The sequence below is a fragment of the Chroicocephalus ridibundus genome, chromosome 5, assembly GCF_963924245.1.
Source record: "Chroicocephalus ridibundus chromosome 5, bChrRid1.1, whole genome shotgun sequence".
Taxonomy (NCBI): Eukaryota; Metazoa; Chordata; class Aves; order Charadriiformes; family Laridae; genus Chroicocephalus; species Chroicocephalus ridibundus.
Window position 1 is genome coordinate 74,145,737 of NC_086288.1, and position 22,903 is coordinate 74,168,639.

The following is a 22,903-nucleotide window of genomic DNA, read 5'->3' on the forward strand; positions in this document are numbered from 1 at the left end:
GGTAATAGGGAACTTGTGCCTTTTATTTCTAAATGTTTTCTGTCAATTTTTCTTCGTTTTTCAACACTGTTCTTGTACACAGGAGAAAATTTTTGACTGGAGGTAGAGTTCATACTCACACCTTTATTCAACAGTCTGTTTTTCTTTCTTACACAGTTTTATCTTACAAAATTTTAATTTTCTTATAAAAATATCAAAGTTGCATTCTGAATTAGGAAATCCATAAGACCAGTCTGCTACCTTGAACATTTTTTTAAAATATCCTTCCTTCCTTCCTCCCCTTCCCTGCCCCCGACGGTCTTTTAACAGACTGGTCAGTTTTCTGAGTGTAGTGTCTGAAAAGTGGGTGTCTTTTTGAGTAGACAGTTGGAATGTTGAAATGTGCCATATTTCCTGAACACAGGTACTCAACTTGAAAGCACAGCTAAAATGGAAACTCATTTAACACTAGATTTATTTCTTGGATTTCACTATTAAATGAGGTGAGAAAAAGGTTGATAACTTACTCGGCAGCATTATGACAAAACAATATCAGACCTTCATCTATCTGTAAAGTGTTAGAAATCAGAAAGCCATAAAATACAGGATATTCCACCGACTTCATTGTGAATTCTAGAGCTGTCAGTCCCAGGGTCTCATCTATCAATTACTCTGCAAGAGGAGACTTTCTGGAATAAAGTGGACTAAAAAGTGGCAGGATATCTAAGTGCAGTCAGTTACCTAAGAGAAATCTGGCCTTTAGCAGAACATTTCATGATGTACGTGATTATCTGCAATCTATTCAATGATAATTTTGTATTTGAAAAAAGTAGATTTTTTCAGAATCCAGTGAAGTGAGTAATAAAATTGTACCTAGTGAATTTATACTCCTGAAGCGTTAGCTGGGTTACCTTGTGTAGCAAACATATTAGGTTAGTTTAGTTACTAGCTTTTCACCTAGTGCGTTTAGAAACAGCAAAACAAAAGACAAAAGTGATTGAGAACATTATGGTGAACTTCACAGTATTGCACAAGAGCTTTATGAAGGCGACGTTGTACATGGCTCAATCCGAAGGAATTGAGGGAATTTTGCTTTGATATCCTTAATGATAACTTCATGGGTTTCTGGGTTTTTTCTCCTCCGAATAAAGCCTATTCAGAAAAGTCTTTGGATTTCTGTACCAAGTAGGATATTATGCATCCTTCCTGTGTTAATCTAAAAGTTGTGTCTTTTTATTAGTTCTCTTTGGCTTATCTTTTTACTTCTGTTATTAAAGCTTTTGGAAGTAGAAGTACACATCCTTTTTAGCTCCTTGTGTTTCATTGCGCATTACCAACTGGAGTGCCTCATGCAAAACTAGTGAATCTTTTGAAATTAACAGAAAGATTTAATCCAGACACTGCTAATCCAAGGAAATCTTACAAATGAGTAGGCTTCATTTTTATGTCATCTGCTTTATTATTCTTTTTAAAGAAAAGAACTTAAGTAATATCTTTTTGCAGCAAAACTACCAAACCCATGTCTTTTAGCAGAAGAAAAATTGATTCGTTGGTATTGTCTTGATAAACAGAGATGTAATCTCTCCATCACATTTTTAATTACAAATCCCAGCTAAATTCTGAGAATAGGAATGAAAACCTAAACGATTTTTTTTCTATAAAGGCTTTATAGGGTCAAATAATGTGGCTGTCTCAGAGCTGTTCATGATTTATGCTGATCAAACCTTCTTTTGGACCCAAAACTTCTGGTGACCAGCGGTGGCTTATAAGGAGCTCCAAGGGGCATCTTCTGCTAATTTTTAAGATGGAAGATCTGACAGGCAAATGTAACTTTCCTTTATCCTTGTAATTCACTCCTCCTTTCCCTCATATATCTCTTTACTCTTATTTATAGCCTTACTGATTTGTCAGAATGTTATTCGATGAGCTAATTTTTCTATTTCATTCTGTATTTTTAAAAAGTCCTAGAAAAGCCACCTTGTCTCCTTGCTCAGGTGTTCCTGCACAATATTTGAGTTTTATCCTTGCCTTGCTTGTCATTGTGTTCTCTTTTCTTAGTGTGTCCCCATTTCAATGTGTTTTGTTAAGCTAGTTTGTTCTTCCTTTCCACAGTGGACCCTCATGAGTTTGTGTATCCTTTCACCAACTCATGTGTATTTTATCAGAGGTCTCACACCTTCCAGTTTTCTGAACTTAGTTTTTCTGTTGTTTGCTGAAGAGAAGGCTCCAGGTAGACTTTACGGCTGCCCTTCACTACTTAAAGGGGTTTATAAGAAAGATGGGGACAGACTTTTTAGCAGGGCCTGCTGTGATAGGACAAGGGGTAATGGTTTTAAACTAAAAGAGGGTAGATTCAGACTAGACAGAAGGAAGAAATTTTTTCGAATGAGGGTGGTGAGACACTGGCCCAGGTTGCCCAGAGAGGTGGTAGATGCCCCATCCCTGGAAGCATTCAAGGTCAGGTTGGACGGGGCTCTGAGCACCCTGATCTAGTTGAAGATGTCCCTGCTCATTGCAGGGTGGGTTGGACTAGATGACCTTTAAACCATTCCATGATTCTATGATTGGTGCCCCTTCTTCACTTTCTGTCTCTGTTTCTGCCTCTCCCCTTCTATATTCTTTTCACCTTCTGTCAGCACTCAGGTTCTGTGCAAATCATAATATTCCAGTTTTTTTCACTCTTTTTTTTTTAGCTCTTATTTGATATAGGCAGCTTCCAGAGTGTCCTTGAGCAGGGAATGGAAGATTTAAGCCAAGATGGATTGTTGTGTTGACCTAAAGCACAGTCAGTGCAACCTCACTGAAACTAGGTAACTTGAGAGACTAAAAAGTCTCTGCTGAGCACATATGGCATTAGGCTTACTTGATTAAAAAAAAAAATAATGTAAATAGCTTTTCATAGGAATAGTTAGATGAATGTATTTAACTTGAGGGCTGTCTCATAGCCTGCTTTTAAATCATTCATGTGATGGAATGCTCTCAGGCAAAAGAAAAGCCACAGACATGCAGATTTTTTTTTTCTTATATGCTTATAGTTCAGCCAAAATATTTTGAGGATCTCTGTCTTGAAAGCAACTAAAAACATTAATCCCATATGGAATGTGCCTAGATGGGTTTATAAGACAGTACAATCCTGTCTGTAGCAAAATATAAGACTTATATTAATTTAAATTCAATATGATATATATTCATAAGGAAATTCTGAATGTAATAACTATTTCTCTCTCTTCATAGCTACATTTTTCTTTCGTCTTAATATTTGAGTGACTGACAATATCCTGCTGTGATTGTTACTAAATATAATAAATAGAACATAATGCTGCATTTTCCAAAGCTTCCAATTTTTAATGAAAGTTAAACGATTGCTGTACTGGTATCTTGTATTTAGACAGTCAGCCGTACTCTACTCCTTTTCTTTCAGTAGCAACCTGTTTGATTTAATTTTATGTGTCCTCTCTGTTTAAGACAGCATTGAGTTATTTTTTAAATACTTAAAATCTACTTGTCTACGTAGAAGACTAAATTGTGCTATAAGCCATATAGAGGCGTCCCCCAACCTTCTGCTTAAGTCCATAGGAGCTCCGAGGGTGCAAAGGCAGAATGTAGGTATGAAGTGCCTGAAGTTTAAGCTTAAACATTCCTCCTCCTTGTCCTCAATTGCAGAATCTTTTGGCTGAGAAGGTGGAACAGCTGATGGAGTGGAGCTCAAGGCGCTCAGTCATCCGCATGAACGGAGACAAATTCCGAAGATTTGTGAAGGCTCCACCTCGTAACTACTCTGTGATAGTGATGTTCACTGCTCTCCAGCCGCAGCGGCAGTGCTCCGTTTGCAGGTAATTTATACCTTTGTGCTCTTGTTCATCTTCCTTACCACAGTTTTCAAGTGAACGTTTTAATCAATGCACAATACACCGAGTAGCATTGTTCTTTGCATGGGATAGATGCTTTCTATTTAACAGGCTCATGTGTTTGTTACAGCATCTTTTAGAAGCCTTCCTAGTTTGGGGTTTTATTAAATTGCAGTTGAATAAAATGCACACAACTGGGGAAGACTGCCTCTTTAAGAAATCCACGTTATTTTATTATCAGTCGACCATGATCTTTGCAAAGATGTTTTGTGACAGAAGTGATTCATTACCATTTAATAATATGACACATCACTGATTTCTTCAGTTAAGAGGTGTCCAAGGCTCTGAGGCAGACGTGAGTTACCCTGTGATTTCACAGCTTTGGACGGTTCTTACACGCAAGCACCTTTTTCCAGCAGGGCGCGCTTACGGTGGAGTTCTGTCTGGCACTGCGCTCTGGTATGTTCTGGTGCCTCCTTCTAGAACCCGTATTAGAGTAGCTGTGGTATTCTTCTAAAGTTTAAGATCTTTCTCTGCAAGTTCCTAGTTCAGTAAGTTAATCCAAAAATGACTAATGACAGACGTGGAAATAGGGCCAAGGGACTGAAAGGTAGTCATGCACTTAATTACCTTACTAAACCAGAAATTGAGATAATAAAACCTTCTTCAGCCAGAATATGCATTAGAAATTACTGTGTTTAGTAATAGATGGGATTATTGTGCAGGGAGTTCTAAACAGTTATTAAATAGGCAGCAAAATACTCTGTAGAACTATGAAAAACCTAAGCTGTACATGAAGAAATATTATTTCTTGGTTTTAAATAGGTGCACTTTAAACAATACACAAAGTCGGTAAATGGAGCGGCTAATTAGATTTCTTATGTGTTGGAATGCGGCATTTACAGTAGAAACATTAGCTGGTGTAACTGTAGTCATATATGGTTTTTATTAGATTTTCTTTATAGATTAATTTTTTGTCATTGAAGTCAGTTGGTCAATTTTGAGGGAGAGTTTATGAATTACATTCCCATGAGTTCACCCTCCACATCTGAACTGAGTAGGTGAAGGAGTAGGTACAGAAGCATCCCAACATTCTTAATTCAAAGAAATTTTTTCTTGAAAACTGCCAGAACTGGGTTGCTCTTATTTCTTCTTTGTGTTGCCAGAGTTCAACTTTAGGAGATGAAATAGGAGTTGAAAGTTTACCGTATTGTTTTAAATCATTCCATATTTTCCTACCCAGTAGATAAAGCTACGGGAGATGCACTAAGTTCAGCTTTGTAAGGGTCAGTGTATTTGTCACTGTAATGACCATAGAAAATTCTTTCCCTGTGTTATGTCCAGCTCTCTTGTAGAGCATGTGAAAACAACGTAAATATTGCCGTTATTAAGGAAGTTAATTTTGCTTACAACTCTGTATAGCTTACTGAAAAAAAGCTTATAAACATCATCCTGTAATATGCCAGGATAGCCATTTATGTGCCGAAGCAACTGAAAATCTTTAAGCATAAAATGAAGTAAAAAATCAACATACAGCGTTCAGTGGGGTTTGTTTAAATAAATGTGAAGTTGTGATACGCTTTTCCACGTGAAATAAAAGGGATTTAATGAGGTTGATCATACTGCACATAACACCATTATTGGGAAAATCGACATTTTCAAATCAATGGCTAATTAATGGACAGGAGCACTGAAAGGATATACAGAACTGAAATGTATCCATTACTTTATTGCTAGCTATTCACTAGCCACTTTGCCCAAAGGAAAAATAGATTTTTAACTTAATCCGTAATGTTCTGTGAGGATGCTTTTGTCCAAGATTTAAGTTAACTGTTACTCATGAAAATATTTTCAGAACAATTTTATAGAGAAAAATCAATGTCATATTTCAAATACAAAAAAGCACCTAGACTGAAATCTTTGACTTCGAATAACTCTGTCACACAAATTAGTACTTCTCTCCACTCCCCCCCCCCCCCCCCCCCCCCCCCCCCCAAAAAAAATAAAAATCGAGCCTCAGGATTGCCTAAAAAAAAAAAAAAAAAGTTTTGTCTTTTCCCTTTGGTGGCTAGATTTGACATTTCAGTATTTTATCTATTCTAAATGTCCAGTTTATAAAGAACAGGGCTGCAGTATTTTCAAAGGGGCAAAGAAGATGTTTGTGTGCTGCTGTTGCTACCTCAAATGCTGAGCATGAAAAACACAACATTATACAACGATAAATAACAGGATGGGGAGGAGCAATGGTAAGAAATAAGATCCTCTTCTGGAGAAGAGCAGTGAAAGCTGATCGTCATTAGAGCAGGCCATTGCCGTTTGCCTGTCTGAGGCCAGAAGAGATCGTGTGTGTCCTGTGTTGTTAAAGTAAACTATGTTCTTTGTGTTTCTGATATTGCATGTGGTTCTGTTTAGAATGTGTGTTGTTAAAATGAGCCCCTGCTTACAGTAAAATCAGCGTGACTTTTCTGACATGGGTTTTGAATGATTGTGCTACCAAAGATAGGTAGTTTCTTGCATTCAGAAAGTGTTGCTTTTGTCACCCTTCAAAGTGAAGGCAAAGTCAGTTTGGCAATCCAGGTTCTCTTCTGGACTAGGGACTATTTTGCCTGTGCATTTCTGAAATCTGTTGTAGTTTGGATGTTGGCTAGAAGGTATAAAGGAAGAATTCCCCCCCCCGCCCCCATCCTTTTTGACACTGGAGAAGTTCCAGATTTTGCATAAAACGTGGCTGAGGTGACTGTAGCCAAGTCTTAAAATGCTTGGAGCCATGATATTTGAACACTTAAATAAGGTCTTACCTACCCATATAGCAAGGACCTACGTATGGAAAGCTGGCCAAATTTGTCTTGGAGAACCCAAGGCTTTTCTGTGCGCAGCAAGGACAACATTGGAACATCAGTCACGTAAACCACTTACCAGGTAATGATTTGTGAAAGTATATGGAAATAATATCAACTTATTCTTGAAATGCCACAGACAAAGAAGTCCCTGGGACTGCGGATATTTTGATGAAACTTTTGTACGTAAAAAAAATATTCTTTCAGACAAAGGAGCTGATGTGTTTTCAGTAAAACCAAAGCATATTATGTGTTTGATAGGTATTCTCTAGAAAAAGTTACTTAAGAACTTTTTTTCCAATGGAATGAGAAGGGTTTCTTTGTCGTTGCAGGAGATGGATACATAATCTTATGTATCATCTTAAGAAAGATTAATTAGAAAAACACTATGAATGCTTTCCCAGTTTTTTGAAACTTACCTGTTCATTTAATGCCAGGCCTGCTTGTTCCTGATAGACGTCATATTGTTGTATTTAACACTTTCCCTTTACTTAATTTGCTTCTAATTTTTGGCATTATCCTTTTCAATATATATTTTTTAAAGTTAGAAATCATATGTCTGCATTACTGCTTGGAATTTACTCTATGCCCAGAACAAATTAGTTTGATTTATAGGTGTTTCTAAAAGATAGTTACTAGTTTGTCATCTTTGAGACAGAGATTTGTTCTGTATTCATCGTAATGAAATACTTTCATAAACTGTGCACTGGAAAATATATCTGTAGACTATCTGAATCAATCCAGTCCTAACACGTGAAGGCTTCTGTAAACCGCAGCTCTGTGTACGTGTTAGTAGTGCCTCTAGTCATGCCTCTGGAGTGTTTTTCAAGGAAATTCTGTCTGTCCTAAAGCAGAATTTGGAGCACAACACTTCCATCTAGCTTTGTGGCCAAGCAAGTTTCAATTTTCTGGTCCAAAAAACTATTGAAAGCCATCTGATGCCTTCACAACCGTGTAAATGGCAGCATAAATGTCAGTTTTCCTGTTGACACAGTTGTTTTAAGTTCAATACGACATAGTGGGTATTGAGAGATGAATTGACCATAACAGATTAGATATCCTATGTGCTCTCGAATGTGAAGTCATTGGTAGGGGTGGGATGTGTTTCTTGCTGTTGAAGATAAGTTTTTTTCCATGCACGTTTGGAAACGTGTTTCAGTAAACAATTTTGGTCCCAGGAAATTAAGCTTAGTTAGTCTTAATTGACTTTACATGTTATTACTATTCTTGGTGAATATAGTCTGCACATTGGAAGCAGATACTGAAGGGCCCTTTGATGCACTGTGATGATGAATCAGTTTGGATTTTTGTGGTTTGGATGAACAGTCAGAAATAATTCAACTCTGAACAGTGACTCCTCAGGATATAAGACCAGCTTCCCTTTTTCCTTTGTGCTTAGGTATTCACTCTTAGGTATTAACTCTTCTGTTACCCACATCATCCAGTCATACTACTGAAAAAAATATTTATATATGTAAGAAGGAGAACAAAAGAACGGTCACTCTGACAACAGCATCTGTACTTTGTTTTGCACCCAGGCAAACGGTAACTACTAGCCTGACTTGAATGTATTTTTGGGTGAAAATTATCTTCCAGCTTCTCTGCCGTACATCATCTTGCTTTTTGCAATCTGCTCCCCCATTTTATTATCACTACATTTTCCCAAAGGGATCAGTACCGTTTTACCAACCGGACTTCAATGACCCCCTTCTCCACTTGATCGAGTACTGGTGCTTTGATTTTCAGCTGCACATGGGCTTTTGCTCTGGCCTGCTGAAACCATCACTGTGCTGACTGTTCCTCTGCATCTTTCATTCTTATAATTAACTTGTTCTTTTTTGTTTGCTGCTGTACCATCTAATCACACCATAAGCAAATTATATGAGGTCTTTTGTTTTACTTTCTAAGCTCTGCTTCTCTCATCTCCCTGGCAGAAGCGACCATCTCTGCTTTGCATACAGGTGCATATCAGAGATGTTTTTTTGCCAAACAGTTCACATTTTTGCCTGGTTCATTTTTCAAATTCACTGTTGGGATATTTTCATTTAGAAAAGGAAATCTGGGTCAGAGGAACAAAACTGATCACTTGAGGGTTTTTTTTTTTTTTCCCCCCAACAGCTGAAGCCCATCAACAAAAAATTGGATATCTTCTTTTGTTGTTTTTTTTTTTTTTTCTTCCTTAGAGCCTTAGAGTAGTGTTCCTTGAAAAGATCAGAGTAGTGTCAGAGGCTAAAGATACTGAGTTTCAGTGCATAGGGTCTCGACCTGTGACAGTAGTTTGTTAGGTGGTAATGGTTAAAACATGTAAATTAGACACGTACATCTCTCTGTGAATTTCAAGCTACCTGAAACAAATGGATTTTCTTTTGCATACTTTCTACTGTGCTTGTTTATGTCTATGAATTCCCAAATACTTCTTTTGAAGATGTAATTGAGCCTGTTTGAATCATTACAAATCAAGATTAAAGCCTAGAATTAGCATCGTAAATGATCAGGAGGAAAATGGGGAAGTGCAACCAAGGAAGACTATAGTAATGGCAGGTGACAGCTTGTGGAGATGAACTTGTAAACTGCGCAAACTGAAAATTGTGTTCTGTCAGTCCTGGATGATGTTTAATGGGTTTTTACTGTGGAAGTCAGAAACCTGCTTCCAGATTCTTGGAAAACACAGTTTTGCAAAAACAGTATCTATCGAGCAGCAGCTGGAAATGGCTGGTAATGGAGAGGAATTTCTGTAGCCATTATTCACCCTCGTGTTGACCAGACTATGGTATTTTTACAAGTGTCAGAAGTTTCATTATATTGAAAGGAGCGCTGATTACTCCCATTTGCTGAAGTTGTGCATGTGTCAATGAATACATATGTGTATGTTAGGACACATATAAAGTATATACATAAAACCTACCTATACAACGTGAGGAAGATGGGTCAACTTTGCAGGTATGGCACGCGTTTCCTGAAGACTTCTTTTGTTGCATTTGAGTGGCAAGGCTGAATTCTGTCAGAAATTATTAATGGCATCTATTGGAACAACCTTGTAGCTACTGCGGAGAGCCTGCTGCAGAATGAGCTCAGTCAACTGCTTGAGCTATTCCTTCTGTATTACAGGATTATATAAAAAGTAAGTTATAATTCAACATATAGTTTGTGTAAGTTTCGTGCTTAATGTAGTACGTGTTTTGTAATGAGCTCTGAATGTAGCTGCCTTCTGCTGTTGACTCACAATGTGAGAAAGGAAACGACAAAATATATGAGAGAAGAGATTCCACATAATTTTATTAACATCTACCCTATCAGTGAGACCTCTGAGAGGAGGTTTTTAATCTAGCAAAGAGAGGAATTCTGTTGGTTTCCCTGTTCAAGAAGATATCTCAGAAAACTGTTTTCAAGTAGCCGATCAAAGAGTAGGTCAACAGCAGAAAGAATTCTGACAGTCAAGGAGGTGTCATCAGAAAGAAGAAAAAGGATCCTCTGCCTTTCAGTGTTTTGCAGGTTGATCAAGAGTGGGTAGTGAGAAAATCATTGACAGGTCTCTTAACTGTACTGAGAGTGAATTATCTTTTGAACTTTTGTTCAAAGAAGGAACAGGAAATATGGAAGGAGCTGTTGAAAGTTCTGCAATTGCTTTTCCCATGCGCATCAGGGTCTTGATAGAAGTATTGATGAGTCCTATTTAACAGGGCGGTAATTTTATACCTGGATCATAAGAGACTCTCTATTCTTCCTGTGGTCACAATTTTAGTTTTTATTTTTTTACTTTGCAACTCCCACAAAATGTGATCTCATAGCTTCTTTTCATCTGCAGAATATTGGAAATATCATGGGATGCTGTAAATAGAATAGCATGGATTTTAGCTTGCTTTCTCCTATTATAGATATCTAGATTGCATAAACCGCGTAGTTTTCAAGTAGTGTCCGTACTCTTTTCATTTTGTCATGTGTGGTGAATTTTCTGGGCACATTTGTAGATTCTTCAGTGCTTTTCATCATGACGTTGTGAGTCAGCCTAAACAAAAATAAAAGCAAAGCAGCATTCTGAATTTATTTTCTTCTTGATGCTGAGAAGTTCAAATATGCACTTATCCCCTTCTCTTCATTTTGGGAAAACCATTCCAAATAAAAACCAGAAGTTGTATTGGAGGTAAATTGCAGCATTGATCACAGTTTACTTTAAGCAGATGGATAAGCACAGGCAGGTGACCTGGTAGCACATTCTTTGCCAGTTGTACATTTGTAAGTGTTTTGTACAGTCTGTAATATGCCAAAAAATAATGCTTTACTGTTTTCATTGGCAAATAATTCCAAGATCTTTTATTCTTTTCCTGATATTCCGTTTGTGTTTTCCTTACTATAATGTTGGACTAACAGAGTGACATTAATCTAATTTAATATAGCTCAAGCTATACAAATCTGATTATCTGCCACAGACACCCACATAATTAATGTTTTTAAATAAAACTTTTAATATTTCATGAGCACCTCTTGCGTAATGGAAGAAATTTTTGTAGGGCATTTACTTAGCAGCTTACTTTTCAGTATACTGAATTTTCTAGGCAAATCTGATAGTCGCATTCCCTTTTGATCTGGCCACTGGTTTTTAGTAGCTGTTTGTTGCTAGCAACTGTTGTTGCTACTTCCTGTGTTGCTGTTACGACAAAATTCTTAAGAGGTGACTGTAGCAGCAATAACATTTAAATCTTCCATCTATAAAAAATCCTGTCAAACTAATAAAAGCAGTGCTAGCATTTTTATTCTGATGAGTTCATACCAATTGTGGTTCTGCCCTATGCCTTTACAGCATTTTGTATAGTTATTATAATAATTTTATATAATTAACATTGCTTCATAGAAACAAATGGATAGAATTAACTAATGATGGAGATAGATAAGAAGTGACAGAGTTGATGTTGCCTGATTTTAATTGGGAGTTGAATTTTTTTTCCGCCAAGGGCTTAACGCTTTTTACCATTATTGTATCTGTAAAGAAGTAACCAATGCTACAAAAAGTTATTAATGTGATTGCATCAGCGTTTTATCCTTTGGAAATTGTATAGTGGACTGTAGGATGTTCTTCACTTCTGTTTGCAGTAATCCTGTGACTTTGTATTCCTGCCCCTCCGTGTTTCACTTCCCCACACCTCTCAGGAGCTGCTATGAGGATGTATGACAGAACGCTTTCCTATCTTCAGCGGGAGGATAAACCTGTGCTTTGACTCTGTTATAGAAAAATCTAAGACAACTTTTTGCAAAATGCCACTTTCCACCTATTACATTCATTCAAAATAGTTCAAAGATGCAAAATGCATGGAGATCAACGGGAACAAGAGCGTTCTTTCAAAGAGCGGGGGCATAACTGCAGTAACTGAATTTCCCAGAAATACTGTTTCATCACAAGTGAAAGGTAGACTGAGAAGAATGATGGCATCAAGATGAAGTGATTTTTATCATGTTCTTATAATAAAAGCGGTCCAGCTTTAATATAGCAGGTTTAACAGAACAGTGCCCTACAGATATTACTTAAGATTCTACAGCATCCCTTTGATGTTGTTTGACTGCCCTCTTCAGGAGGACAGTGAACATGTTAGTCTGCTTATGTTACTATCTGTTCTGGAAATAACTGATAGAATGCCTAAATCACGTTGGGGTTTGTTGGGGTTTTTTTTGTTGTTGTTGTTTTTTTTTTTTTTTAAATAATTGCAGACTTTGCCCATTGAATAAGTTTGTCAAGTAGCAAATTTTACTTAATGAGGTAATAAGGGTGAAAGTTGAGTTTTGTTGTCCTTCATAAGACTTATGTTTTTGGGGGGTTAAGAGTTGATAAAATCTCACTTTAACTTCTTTTATGTGATAGATCTTTTTTGTGTACAATATGTTCCTTGGTACGACACAACTCTGTTGGAGCTGTGTGTAATGCACTTCATGCCTAAAGCTGATCTCAGTGCTGAGGAAATGGGAAGGGTGTTACAACATCTGTGGCCTTGTCGTCCTCTTCCCCCTCTTTGCTCTCTCAAAACCCGACGTGTATTATGTTTGTTTAATGCAGAGGTTCTCTTGCAACAAAAAGATTTCTGCATCTACAGATTTTAAATAGTGGTCTGCACCATCACATGGAACTGCTTTTATAGAAACACTGCTTTGAGAAATACAGAATTTGCAGAATACATTTATTTCATAGAATCATAGAATTGCTGAGGTTGGAAGGGACCTTTAAGATCATCAAGCCCAACCTTTATACCACTTCTGCATCTTACCACGTGCAAAGATAAATTGAAAAATGGTAGAACCTTGGTTTGGACTCTACAGCAGATATGATTAATTGGTTATATGGAAATAATTAGCAAATGAGCCTGTGTAAAGCCAAAAGGTACTGCAAGGATCCTTTCGGGGCGTCTTTTGTCCTTTTTTTTTTTTTTTTTAAAATTATTCGTTGGTATGGATTTGTCCCATGGAAGAACCTGTGGGTTTTATGGTTCTGTGATGGTGTCTTTAGAGAAACATCTCTGCTGGTAAGGGTCCCAGAATTCTTTTCCTGGAATTACTTTTTTTCCTTTCCCATCAGTGCAGACGGGGAAAAGTTGTTTGTTTTCCTTCTAAAAACCAAACAAAACCCAACCAAAAAAACCTCACCTGAACTTAGAGCCGTGAGTAAAGCCAAGGGGAGACTTTCTGACAAATTTGAGTCATAGCAATCTGACTTTGTAGTGATTTAGAAAAGTTTGTGCAAAATTATCCTTTATCAATTTTAAAACAAGTTTAATAGAAATAATCTTGAATGTATTATGCTACTTACAAGCCTGGTCTTCATTTAGTTGGCATCATTTCCCCAGGGCTTAGCAGCTTCTATGGCTCTTTCCATGGCTCTGCTCTTTTAGGAAGATTACTACTGTCACATTTCTGTGTTATTTTTCCCTAGTTTCAGAATTTCTTATGTGCAGCATAAGGAATTGTCTTGTCTTCAGCAAGTAAATCCTGGTACCGTACTCAAGGGCCATTGGAGCATGTCCTTGCACGGATCTGTTAGCAGATCCGCGTGACGCCAGCCACTCCTGTTTTCTGAGACTTTTAAATATGCAAAACGCTGCTTTTTGTTAACATCATCTTGGGATGTCTCTGGTATAGTTTGAGTTAACATTTCCAATTTTGAAGAAGACACATGTGAAACAAAGAGTTGCAAAACCAGCTGAAACTTTTCTTTAATTGATAGTGTGGATGTTGAGAATCATCCTGCAAGCGTAATTTATTTAACTGCTGCAACTGGTTACAGAATCTTTTTTGCCAGTGAATGCCACATGGGTGTACGTTTGTTTCTTTTCCTTAACAGGCAAGCTAATGAAGAATATCAAGTTCTGGCTAATTCATGGCGCTATTCATCGGCTTTTTCAAACAAACTGTTTTTCACAATAGTGGATTATGATGAAGGGGCGGATGTTTTTCAACAGGTAAATGTTGGATACTGTAAAACATTCTTAATTTTTAGAACTAAATGCTGATTTGCCAAATGATACGAGACAAATTATTTTCTGTGCATAGGTTTGTACCTCTGATTTGTATACAATTTTTTCCTGGTTAAAAACACTAGGCACTGCAGTTTTTGCGACATTAGTGAAGACAGATTATACAAGTAGCCACTTCTAGTATTTTCCAAGTGTAGTTCATAATGTTTGCTTATAGATTACATTATATGTATGTGAATTTTTTTCAATGCATTGTAAATGTCATATTTTAGAATTAAATGCAATGCAACTAAAAATGCATTTAAAGATTTCCTTTATTTTATCTTTAAGGGAAAAAAAGCTCGTGACTAAAAGAGCCTTTTAATTGCTTTTATGTAATACAATATTCTTCAACGCCAGTAATATTTGTATTAGTCTGGAAGTTCTTCAGGGAAAAGAGAAGAGACTAGTTTAGATTTTAGATATTGGCTATGAAGAGTGAAAAATCAATTGTTGGAGAACAGTCGAAGGACCCTTCCTAAATTGAGTACTCAAGGCAAAACGCATCCCTTGCAAAATAATACTAAATACTGACGTGCTTTTCTCTAATATTTATCTGTTGATTGAAGTTAAAAATGCAGATTAAGAGGAGTAGACAAGTTTTCAAGTTCTCTATTTTTAACTACCTTTTGGTGAAGTGTGTGATTTAAAATTTTCAGGAGAGGAGTTTTATATTTATTTTTAAAAATACATAATAGTTTAAAGAGGTTAATTACAGTGTTTAGTAAATATTTTTGCTTCCAATTGACATCTTAGAATGCATTGTATAAAGAATGGTGATTAATGGCTTAAGATTTTGCTTTAAAAGTTTTAGTTAAAATAATTTTAGTTCAAATAGTTTTACTCTCTTTATAGAGAAATGACAAAGCAGTTGCAGACCAACTGCCCCCAAACTGTACAATGTCAGAAGGTTTCTGGGTCCTATAAAATGTCATATTAAAATGTTTCACAACATTTGTCTTAGCTTTTCTCTAGAATATTTATTATTTCCAAATCAGTTCAATAAAGAAGAGGGGCTATTTTTTGCTTAGATGGAAAATATTTTCATAGGTTGTAATCTCTATTGATGAATTAATTTCTGTACTTGATTCACTATTATGTTTCGATAATGTAATAAAACTCGATTTGCAGGAATGAAACAAGCTTACTCTGCATTTGTTATTTAAAGATCTGCATATTACATCATCTTTAAGTATTTCCCCTCATTTTGTTTATGTTAATTTTCATTTTTTCACGTATTTTATTGCTCTGTTTCTGAGATGGACTGAATATGAGGGAATTTTATATAGTAAAATTATATTCTCCTCTACCACCTTGCAACGTTGAAGTCGAGTTTTAAAGCAGCAAATGTAGATGTAGGCCTATTTGTTTATCACTTTTGAGTTTTTTCATGTATTATGAATAGTTCCAGTGGCATCAAAACATGGATTAAGAGTCATGTAATTTTCAGGGCAAGGTTAAGTAGTCTATTATTAGTTATTCAGGCCTTTCAGGATTCAAAAAAGACAAGTTGCTATTGGATGGTCTGTCTTGAAGCCAGTGGAAGGCTAGATGAATAGTTTAGTCTAGTTAACTTTAGATTGGTGAGAGCTAGGCAAGAGAAACAACGTTGAACTATTTCAATGCTTTCTTTCCTCCCCTGGAGCTATAACCTAATATACTTTAACAGATTGTATGGGTGTGGGGGTCTCTGTTTTACTAATTACAGGAGAGTTCTTACAGTGTGTGAGAACTTTAAAGCATAAGATACTCTTACTCAGAAAAGCTTGTGGGTAAAATACTCTGAGTAATTAAACATCCCAGAGAATCTACAGGAAGGAATATTCTGAGCACTCTTTTTGCAGGACTATAAATGAAGATGTATAAAAAAGTTACATATGGAGGCAAATAATATTTGTCATGCTAATTAGACTTGTGTTGCCTTATACATGAAGGGTAAGCATTTTTGAGGATATAGTAACTAATTTTTTTTCTTCTATTTTTCCTGGCTTTGTAGCTGAATATGAACTCTGCCCCGACTTTCATGCATTTTCCTCCAAAAGGTAAACCCAAGAGAGCTGACACGTTTGACCTGCAGAGAATCGGATTTGCAGCTGAGCAGCTAGCTAAATGGATAGCTGACAGAACAGATGTCCATGTAAGTCTTTCGACAATTTTAAAAGTTGAAGCCAAATGTATCTTTGTAGTCTGAGACAGGCTGATGACAAATTCGGTCTTTTCTTAATGCTTTTTTTTCTGCAAGTGTAGGTTCTAGAACAAATTAGAAAAGAAAAAAAAACGTAGTCATGGTACTTGTGGTAATTTCTGCAGTTTGCAGATTATATGTTAAATTTTATGTAGTCTTATTCTGTTTGAAAACAAGCATTGGTATTGTGATAATTAGTTGTTAATGAGTAAAATGTGCTTTGCAAAACTGTATACAGAACAGATAGATGCAAAGTAGCTGCTCCTGATTCACACACAACCTGCAAATCTGTTGAAGAAATAATGTTTTGGAGTTGAACAGTTAAAAATGATGCTTAAACCTTTTTTCATATTATGTGCTTATTAAAGGAAGCACAATTTTTTTCTTATTTAAGTATACCTTTATGGATGCTCCCTGTTTGTTTATATGGAAGGTGATCTGTATGTATGCATTTATTTGCGATCTGTATTTGCATTTATCTTTTCCAGATTAGAGTGTTCAGGCCTCCTAATTATTCTGGTACAATTGCACTGGCTCTTCTGGTATCCCTTGTTGGTGGCTTGTTATATCTGCGAAGGAATAACTTAGAGTTCATCTACAACAAAACTGGCTGGGCCATGGCAGCTCTGGTATGCAGATTTTCCTTACTAATATGCTTTTTATTAGTTTCTTATCTTAACATATCTGTCCTCATTACTTGCATAGTAAATTAAAAACCATGGCATTAATACATTGTTCAGAACAGTACTGTCAAAGATTCATAATCTAGACTTTGGGGCTAATTCTCATAAGCAGTGGTTATCAGTTACTATGAGTGATTCACTGAAAATTAGCAAATTCTCTGATAGTTAGCTGCAAATTTTTGTTTGAACTTTACCAAGAAAATATTTCCAGTAAAAAGTGTTACTAATGTTCACTGCTGTGGTTCAACTTGCCCTTTTTTGTAAAAGCAGTAATGTTATCATTGGTTTGGTGTGGGTATTAACATCCGACTGTATTGCTTTAGAGTGATGAAAGGTTAAGAAAGGTAACAAAGGCTTTTATATGTTTGCAAGAAAATGATAAAAGAACTAAGAAACAAAGAAAAAGGCGGAAGTCTTTCCAAAACTGTTTTCGGTAGTACTGACCTTAACATTCCACTGTTAACCTAAAGGAGAATAGGATGATCTTATAGTATTAACTCTGAGGAAATTCTTAAACTAGCCAATAGTCTGTTTGAAATAGTAGGCAACTAAACTCTTAAGTCCATAAATAACAAATTAAGGTTTAACGTGCTTAATAGTGTATTGCAGTGTGTTTATTTATATCATAGTTTTCAAATAACTGAGTAGACTGACGAAAAATGTGGACTGTGCCGCACAGGCAGCTGTCTCGGTTTTAGATAGGAAATAGCAGGTGAGGGTGGTAGGGGGCAGTTAAGGCGTATCAATAAGTACTCGTTCCTCTGCCATCGTTGTGACTGACAGAAGAGGAAAAATCTGAGAAGCAGCATTTAAGGCTGAATTTTCAGGGACACAGAGTCAGGGCCATGGTTCTCAACACTGCGATAGCGTCTAGGGTTATCAAGTCCAGTCCAACATTTTACAGCTTAATGGCGCTTCTTCCTTCTGTGTTAACAATGTATTAATTGAGAACAGTATGTTTTAAAAATTTGTCCACGCATTTTGTACAACGTAAGCCAGGCTTTTCTTCTTTTTTCCATGTAAAAGGTTATCTATTCACTTCATTTTAAAGACTTTTTCTCAACTTGCATCAATATGAATTAACCTTTCTTTGAAGGCAGATGGCTAGGACTGCGGATGGAATATGAGTTTTCTTGTGCAGCAACATTCATATTTTATTTCTCATCTAGGCTCCCTTTCCCACAAAAGCTTGGACCAGATGGTCTTTTGAGGTCCCTTCCAACCTGGGCTGTACTGCTATAATTCTGTGTATTTTAGCTCTGCTAGAAGGAGGTTACTGTTATGTTCTATCACTGTTTTTTTCCTTTTCAAAGCCATGTTGTATTGATGGTTTGCTGTTCTGCTCCGATTCAACACTACGAGAAGATAGCTTCTTTTCTGAAGCTTTCAGCTGATGGGCTCATTGGCAGCCTTTGTTACGTCAGTTCAAAGATGAAGTTACTTAGTACCTGTTGGGCTCTAATTCATTTTTATATCTAAATGATTAACAAGATCTTAAAGCAAGCTCTTTGTTCAGAGTTCCTTAATATTTGGCATTACTCTTGAATAATGGCTACCGATAGTGCTCTTTTCTCTCCTGTGCTATCATAGCATTTTCTACTCATGTACATGGCAGTATTCTTTGTTTAAGCAGTTTGTTAATCTACCCCGTACATTGAGGAAGGAATGAAGAACAAGATTTCAAATCAACCACCTAAAGGACTAGATTTCAAGTAGAACGATGTTTCCTTTTGATCTGGAGAGCCTGGGGCAGAATCTCTGCTTTGTTCCAGGATGTCATTTGGAGCATCCTGAGCTCTAGCACAGAGTTTTGACAGTTCTCTTCCAAAGTAAGACTGTCATATTTAGTTCCATATATTTTTCTAGATTACCGGTATTTTTAAATGATAATACTTTTTAGAGATACACTACCATCAGAAAGCTCAAATTTAATATGAATCAGTCTAACTTTTCTTTTTCTGGACCCCTAAACTCTAGAGATCACCTGAGTAAAACAATAATTAGCACACTGAAATAGATGTTTGTGTCAAAAATCAAGTAAAGATATGTAGTCAGTGTTATTTCCTTCGTTTTACCATGCACTGTATCTATGGAGACAGCAATTTTTTTCCAGTTTCATACCTCAGGTTTTCAGATCAGAAGTTTAATGTTTGAATGTTTTGGGCGATTGTGGTTTTTGTATTCCAGAGGTTAAAAATCAGTTCTTCAAATCAAGAATCATTCTATTGCAATCTGCCTTCAGCAAACAGTAGAAGACAATTAACTTCCTAATTAAATTAAGAAAATTAACACATCTTTCTTAAAATATTTAACTTCAACTTTCTTAAAATATTTGCTGTTCTCCTGGACATTTTATGTCTGAACATAACTGTAAATTGCAACGTGGAAAACTTACAATCGGATTCAACTGAACCCCTGTGGACGGGGTCAATGTCCAAATGTGATCAAACATTTAACGAAATTGTATTAATGCCACTCGGTAATTGTCATCCTGCTGATTGCATTGACAAGGAATAGTAGAGTTAAAATGAATTAAAATGGCATTAATGCCATTTAATGTTGTTGCTAATACTATTTCCTGTAAAATTCTGTTTCCTTTAAAAACGAATAGCACTAGAGGATGTTTTAGAAAAAGGTCTTATATCTGAAAGTATATAGCAATTAATCATGGCCTTGAGCCGATGCTTCCCTTTTTTTAATCACTCTTCTTTTGCCTTCACAATGTGGTCAAAGCCCCATACTGCAAAATGATGTTTTAGCAAAGATCATGCGGTTACAAGTCCTTTTGGTTTCATTCGGACCTACATGGACACGCAAGCTGATGTTACAAGTTCTTTCTGGTGGAATCAGCAGGGACTCCAGATTGCAGGCTTTTGCACAGATGACCTCAGTTCTGTAAAATGACTAGAATGTGTCAAGATCTATAGAAGAAAAGGGCCAGTCATTAGTATATTCATTCTAAGGTACTGTGTAGTTATGATTCTCTTACATGGTGCTTTTTCCTACCAGTAAAACTTAGAGCTTCTTTTTTCGTAAAAGCTCATTAGAAGGAAAAATGGAGATGGTGTCTAGGTAAGGGGAGCGAGTCGTGCCTAATAAAATCCTTTTCTGAAGGGTGTAAATAACTAATAAATACTTAATTTTAAAGAATTCTATTCTTCATGAATATTTTTTCCTTTTTGAACTTTAAAAAACAAGTTAAAAAGGGAAAGCCTGACAAGATACATGAAATCTACTGGAAGCCCATGTCTTTGACAGAGTATTGGCAATTGTTTTGTTCCTTATTGACATTTTTTACAGATGTTGCCAAACCGAGAAAGCACAGGAGCTTTCTTCTAAAACCTTTAGTTTTGGGGTTTGACTGGTTTTGGGGAGGTATTGTACTGCTAGGTAGCCAGCATTCATGAACCATATGGAAAATAACGTTTTTAATTTCAACTGAAGCTCTTTCATAGATATCCTGGAATTCAGTAGCTGAAAACTGTGTCATTGCAAACAGACAAGTCTCGTGTTTTCTTTTCCTTGTTGTTCAGAGCTTTTTTGTCTTGAAGAGCTTTTATGCTCCCAAATGTTGGATAGTTTTTATGTAAAGGAGAAATGGACAGTGCCTCTTTGCCGGATTGAATGTTCTGTTCCTAAAAATCAGAAAAAAATTCTCAGCATAAAGTGCTTCTGATGGTTTTACTGGCGGGATCCCAGAAATGTCGACTGAATTTTTATTTGATATCTCCATTGATACCAAAAAGTTGCCTCATATTTAATATTTCCAGCACCAGGAGAATATTTAGGAATGCGATTTTTTTTTTTTTTTTTAGTGATCCGTCTAATGGTTTTGATACTCTCAGAAGCAAGACCAGAGCTTTCATCTCACACATTGATTCCAGTGCCAGTTCACACAAGACTGTGGAGTTGGTTTTATCCTCAACGTTAGCTTGCGCAACAGCAGTGCTATTAGCGGTTTCATCCCCTCATTGAAGCACCCCAGAGTCTGGCAGTATCTTGCAGGCCGTAGGCATTTTTACTTGCAACATTACCCAGAAGACTTTTGGAATGCCAAGGCAGGAAGACTGAGTCACGGTACATAAAATCCCAAAAGATGTCACGTGAGATCACATACAAAATGTATCCCTTAGATTATTTTAGACTTTAATTCAAATCCTACTGTTCATCTATGGATATTTTTCCGACTGGCATGCTAGCACAAAGGTGAGGAAGGACTTCCGTCCTTAGATATTTTCAGGGTCCTTTTCTTTTATACTGATAAGAAGCAATTCAGATTTTTGTCAAGACTCTTAATTTCTTAAGCACAGAGAATAAAATGTCAGATGGTATAAACTTGGACAAATTTATAACATTTTAGATAAGGAATTGCTACATTTTAGACAACAGTACTGGTGCTGAGAATTTATTTCTTCAGTTGGCTAGAATGTGGACTACTAGGTTTTTTTTTTTTTAAAGCATTTTCTTTACTAGGCTGCCACTGTGGGTTTCTGCACAGTTTTTTCAGTTTTATTTCATGTGTATATTTCAGATTTGCCTGCATACCTGTGGAATCTGGGAAGGCAAAGTCTGTGCTCAGAATCAGGGGCAGCTGCCTCGAATTTGAGTCTATTGGGCAAGATATGTCAAGTCCCTTGAATGAGGAGACAAAGCACGTGTTTACTCCTGTTGTAACAGTTAATGGTTCTGAGAAATGTGTTCTGTGCTGATATACTCCACAGTACCTAGACCGTACAGCACATTCATCATCGGTTATTGCTCCAAAAGAGCTTGAAGGGTATCATGGCTACTAGTGGCTTCTTTACCTCCTTCTGGGAATGAGGATAAAAAAGTAATGTGTTTTACTCGAAGATACAGCTAGAAAAAGTCAGGCTCCTCTATGTGAGTAGATAGGCATCTCAAAAGAACAGCAATAAATGCAGGTTATTAGTTTCCTTTTCTTCCCATAGTTAGAGGTTTTAGAGATGCAGAGAACCTTTTAAAGATACAAACCCCCATTCTCTCTGCTCCTGTGTTGTACTCCCTGTCCTTGAATTGTATCTCTCGTATGGAGATTCTAGTAAGTGAAGGACTGTTATTTAGAAATTGAGTACAGATCTTGCAGCTCTGTCGCCTTCATTAAGTACAAAAGCAAAGTTAAACTGAAGAGAAAGGATTACATTTCTTGAAAATAATAATTGTGAAATGGCTGAAACTTACATGTACAGAACAATATAGAAATTATGTACGGAACTGCGTGCATGTGCCTCCCGTTTTTTGAAACTGTGTTTGAATTTAACTATATTCAGAAATGAATCTAGAATTTCATTATTTTTACTTATGTTGCAAAGTATTTGCTGCATTCTGGGGTATAAACTTACAGAGAGAAATCTAATGATCTGCTTTGTATAGTATCTGCTAGTCAGAAGCTTCACTTCAAAATGCATACCAAATGGATTTTTAAGTCTCTAGTAATTTTGTTTAATAGATAACGCAGATAGCGTTAAACAAAACTTACGTCTTTGAGGAAGTAATGTATCAAACCCAAATCATTTGAAAAAGCTTGCAAGACCAAGAACAGTGAAGAAAGTTTGCCCACCTACCTGTAAAGTTTTGTCTTGCTAGCAATGCCGTGTTCTGGTGGGACTCTTGGTGCTTATTTACCATGTGTCTGTTTTTAGGAGCCTTGTAGTACACCCACAGGTGCACCACGGGTGAGCTCGAAGCAGTTTCCCTCTTAACAAAACTAAGGCTGAAGTCACACACTGTGAAGCCACCAAGAATGCACCACTTTCAATTTATTAACAAGGTCCTTGAGCATCCTGTCTACACATACAGTGTACTCACCTAGAAGTGCTCATAGGGATGAACATCATTGCCACTGAAGACATCCTATGGA

General features: G+C 36.5%; 1 protein-coding gene across 2 annotated transcripts in view; it reads left to right on the forward strand.

Annotated features, from left to right (window-relative positions):
• TUSC3 (tumor suppressor candidate 3) overlaps positions 1-22,903 on the forward strand; it is a 131,150-nt gene that overhangs the window by 44,127 nt on the left and 64,120 nt on the right. For both annotated transcript variants that reach the window (XM_063335874.1, XM_063335875.1), the window contains exons 2-5: positions 3,643-3,812; positions 13,986-14,103; positions 16,154-16,294; positions 16,831-16,971. In XM_063335874.1, the coding sequence (XP_063191944.1) occupies positions 3,643-3,812; positions 13,986-14,103; positions 16,154-16,294; positions 16,831-16,971 (570 nt within the window). The remainder of the gene's footprint in view (positions 1-3,642; positions 3,813-13,985; positions 14,104-16,153; positions 16,295-16,830; positions 16,972-22,903) is intronic.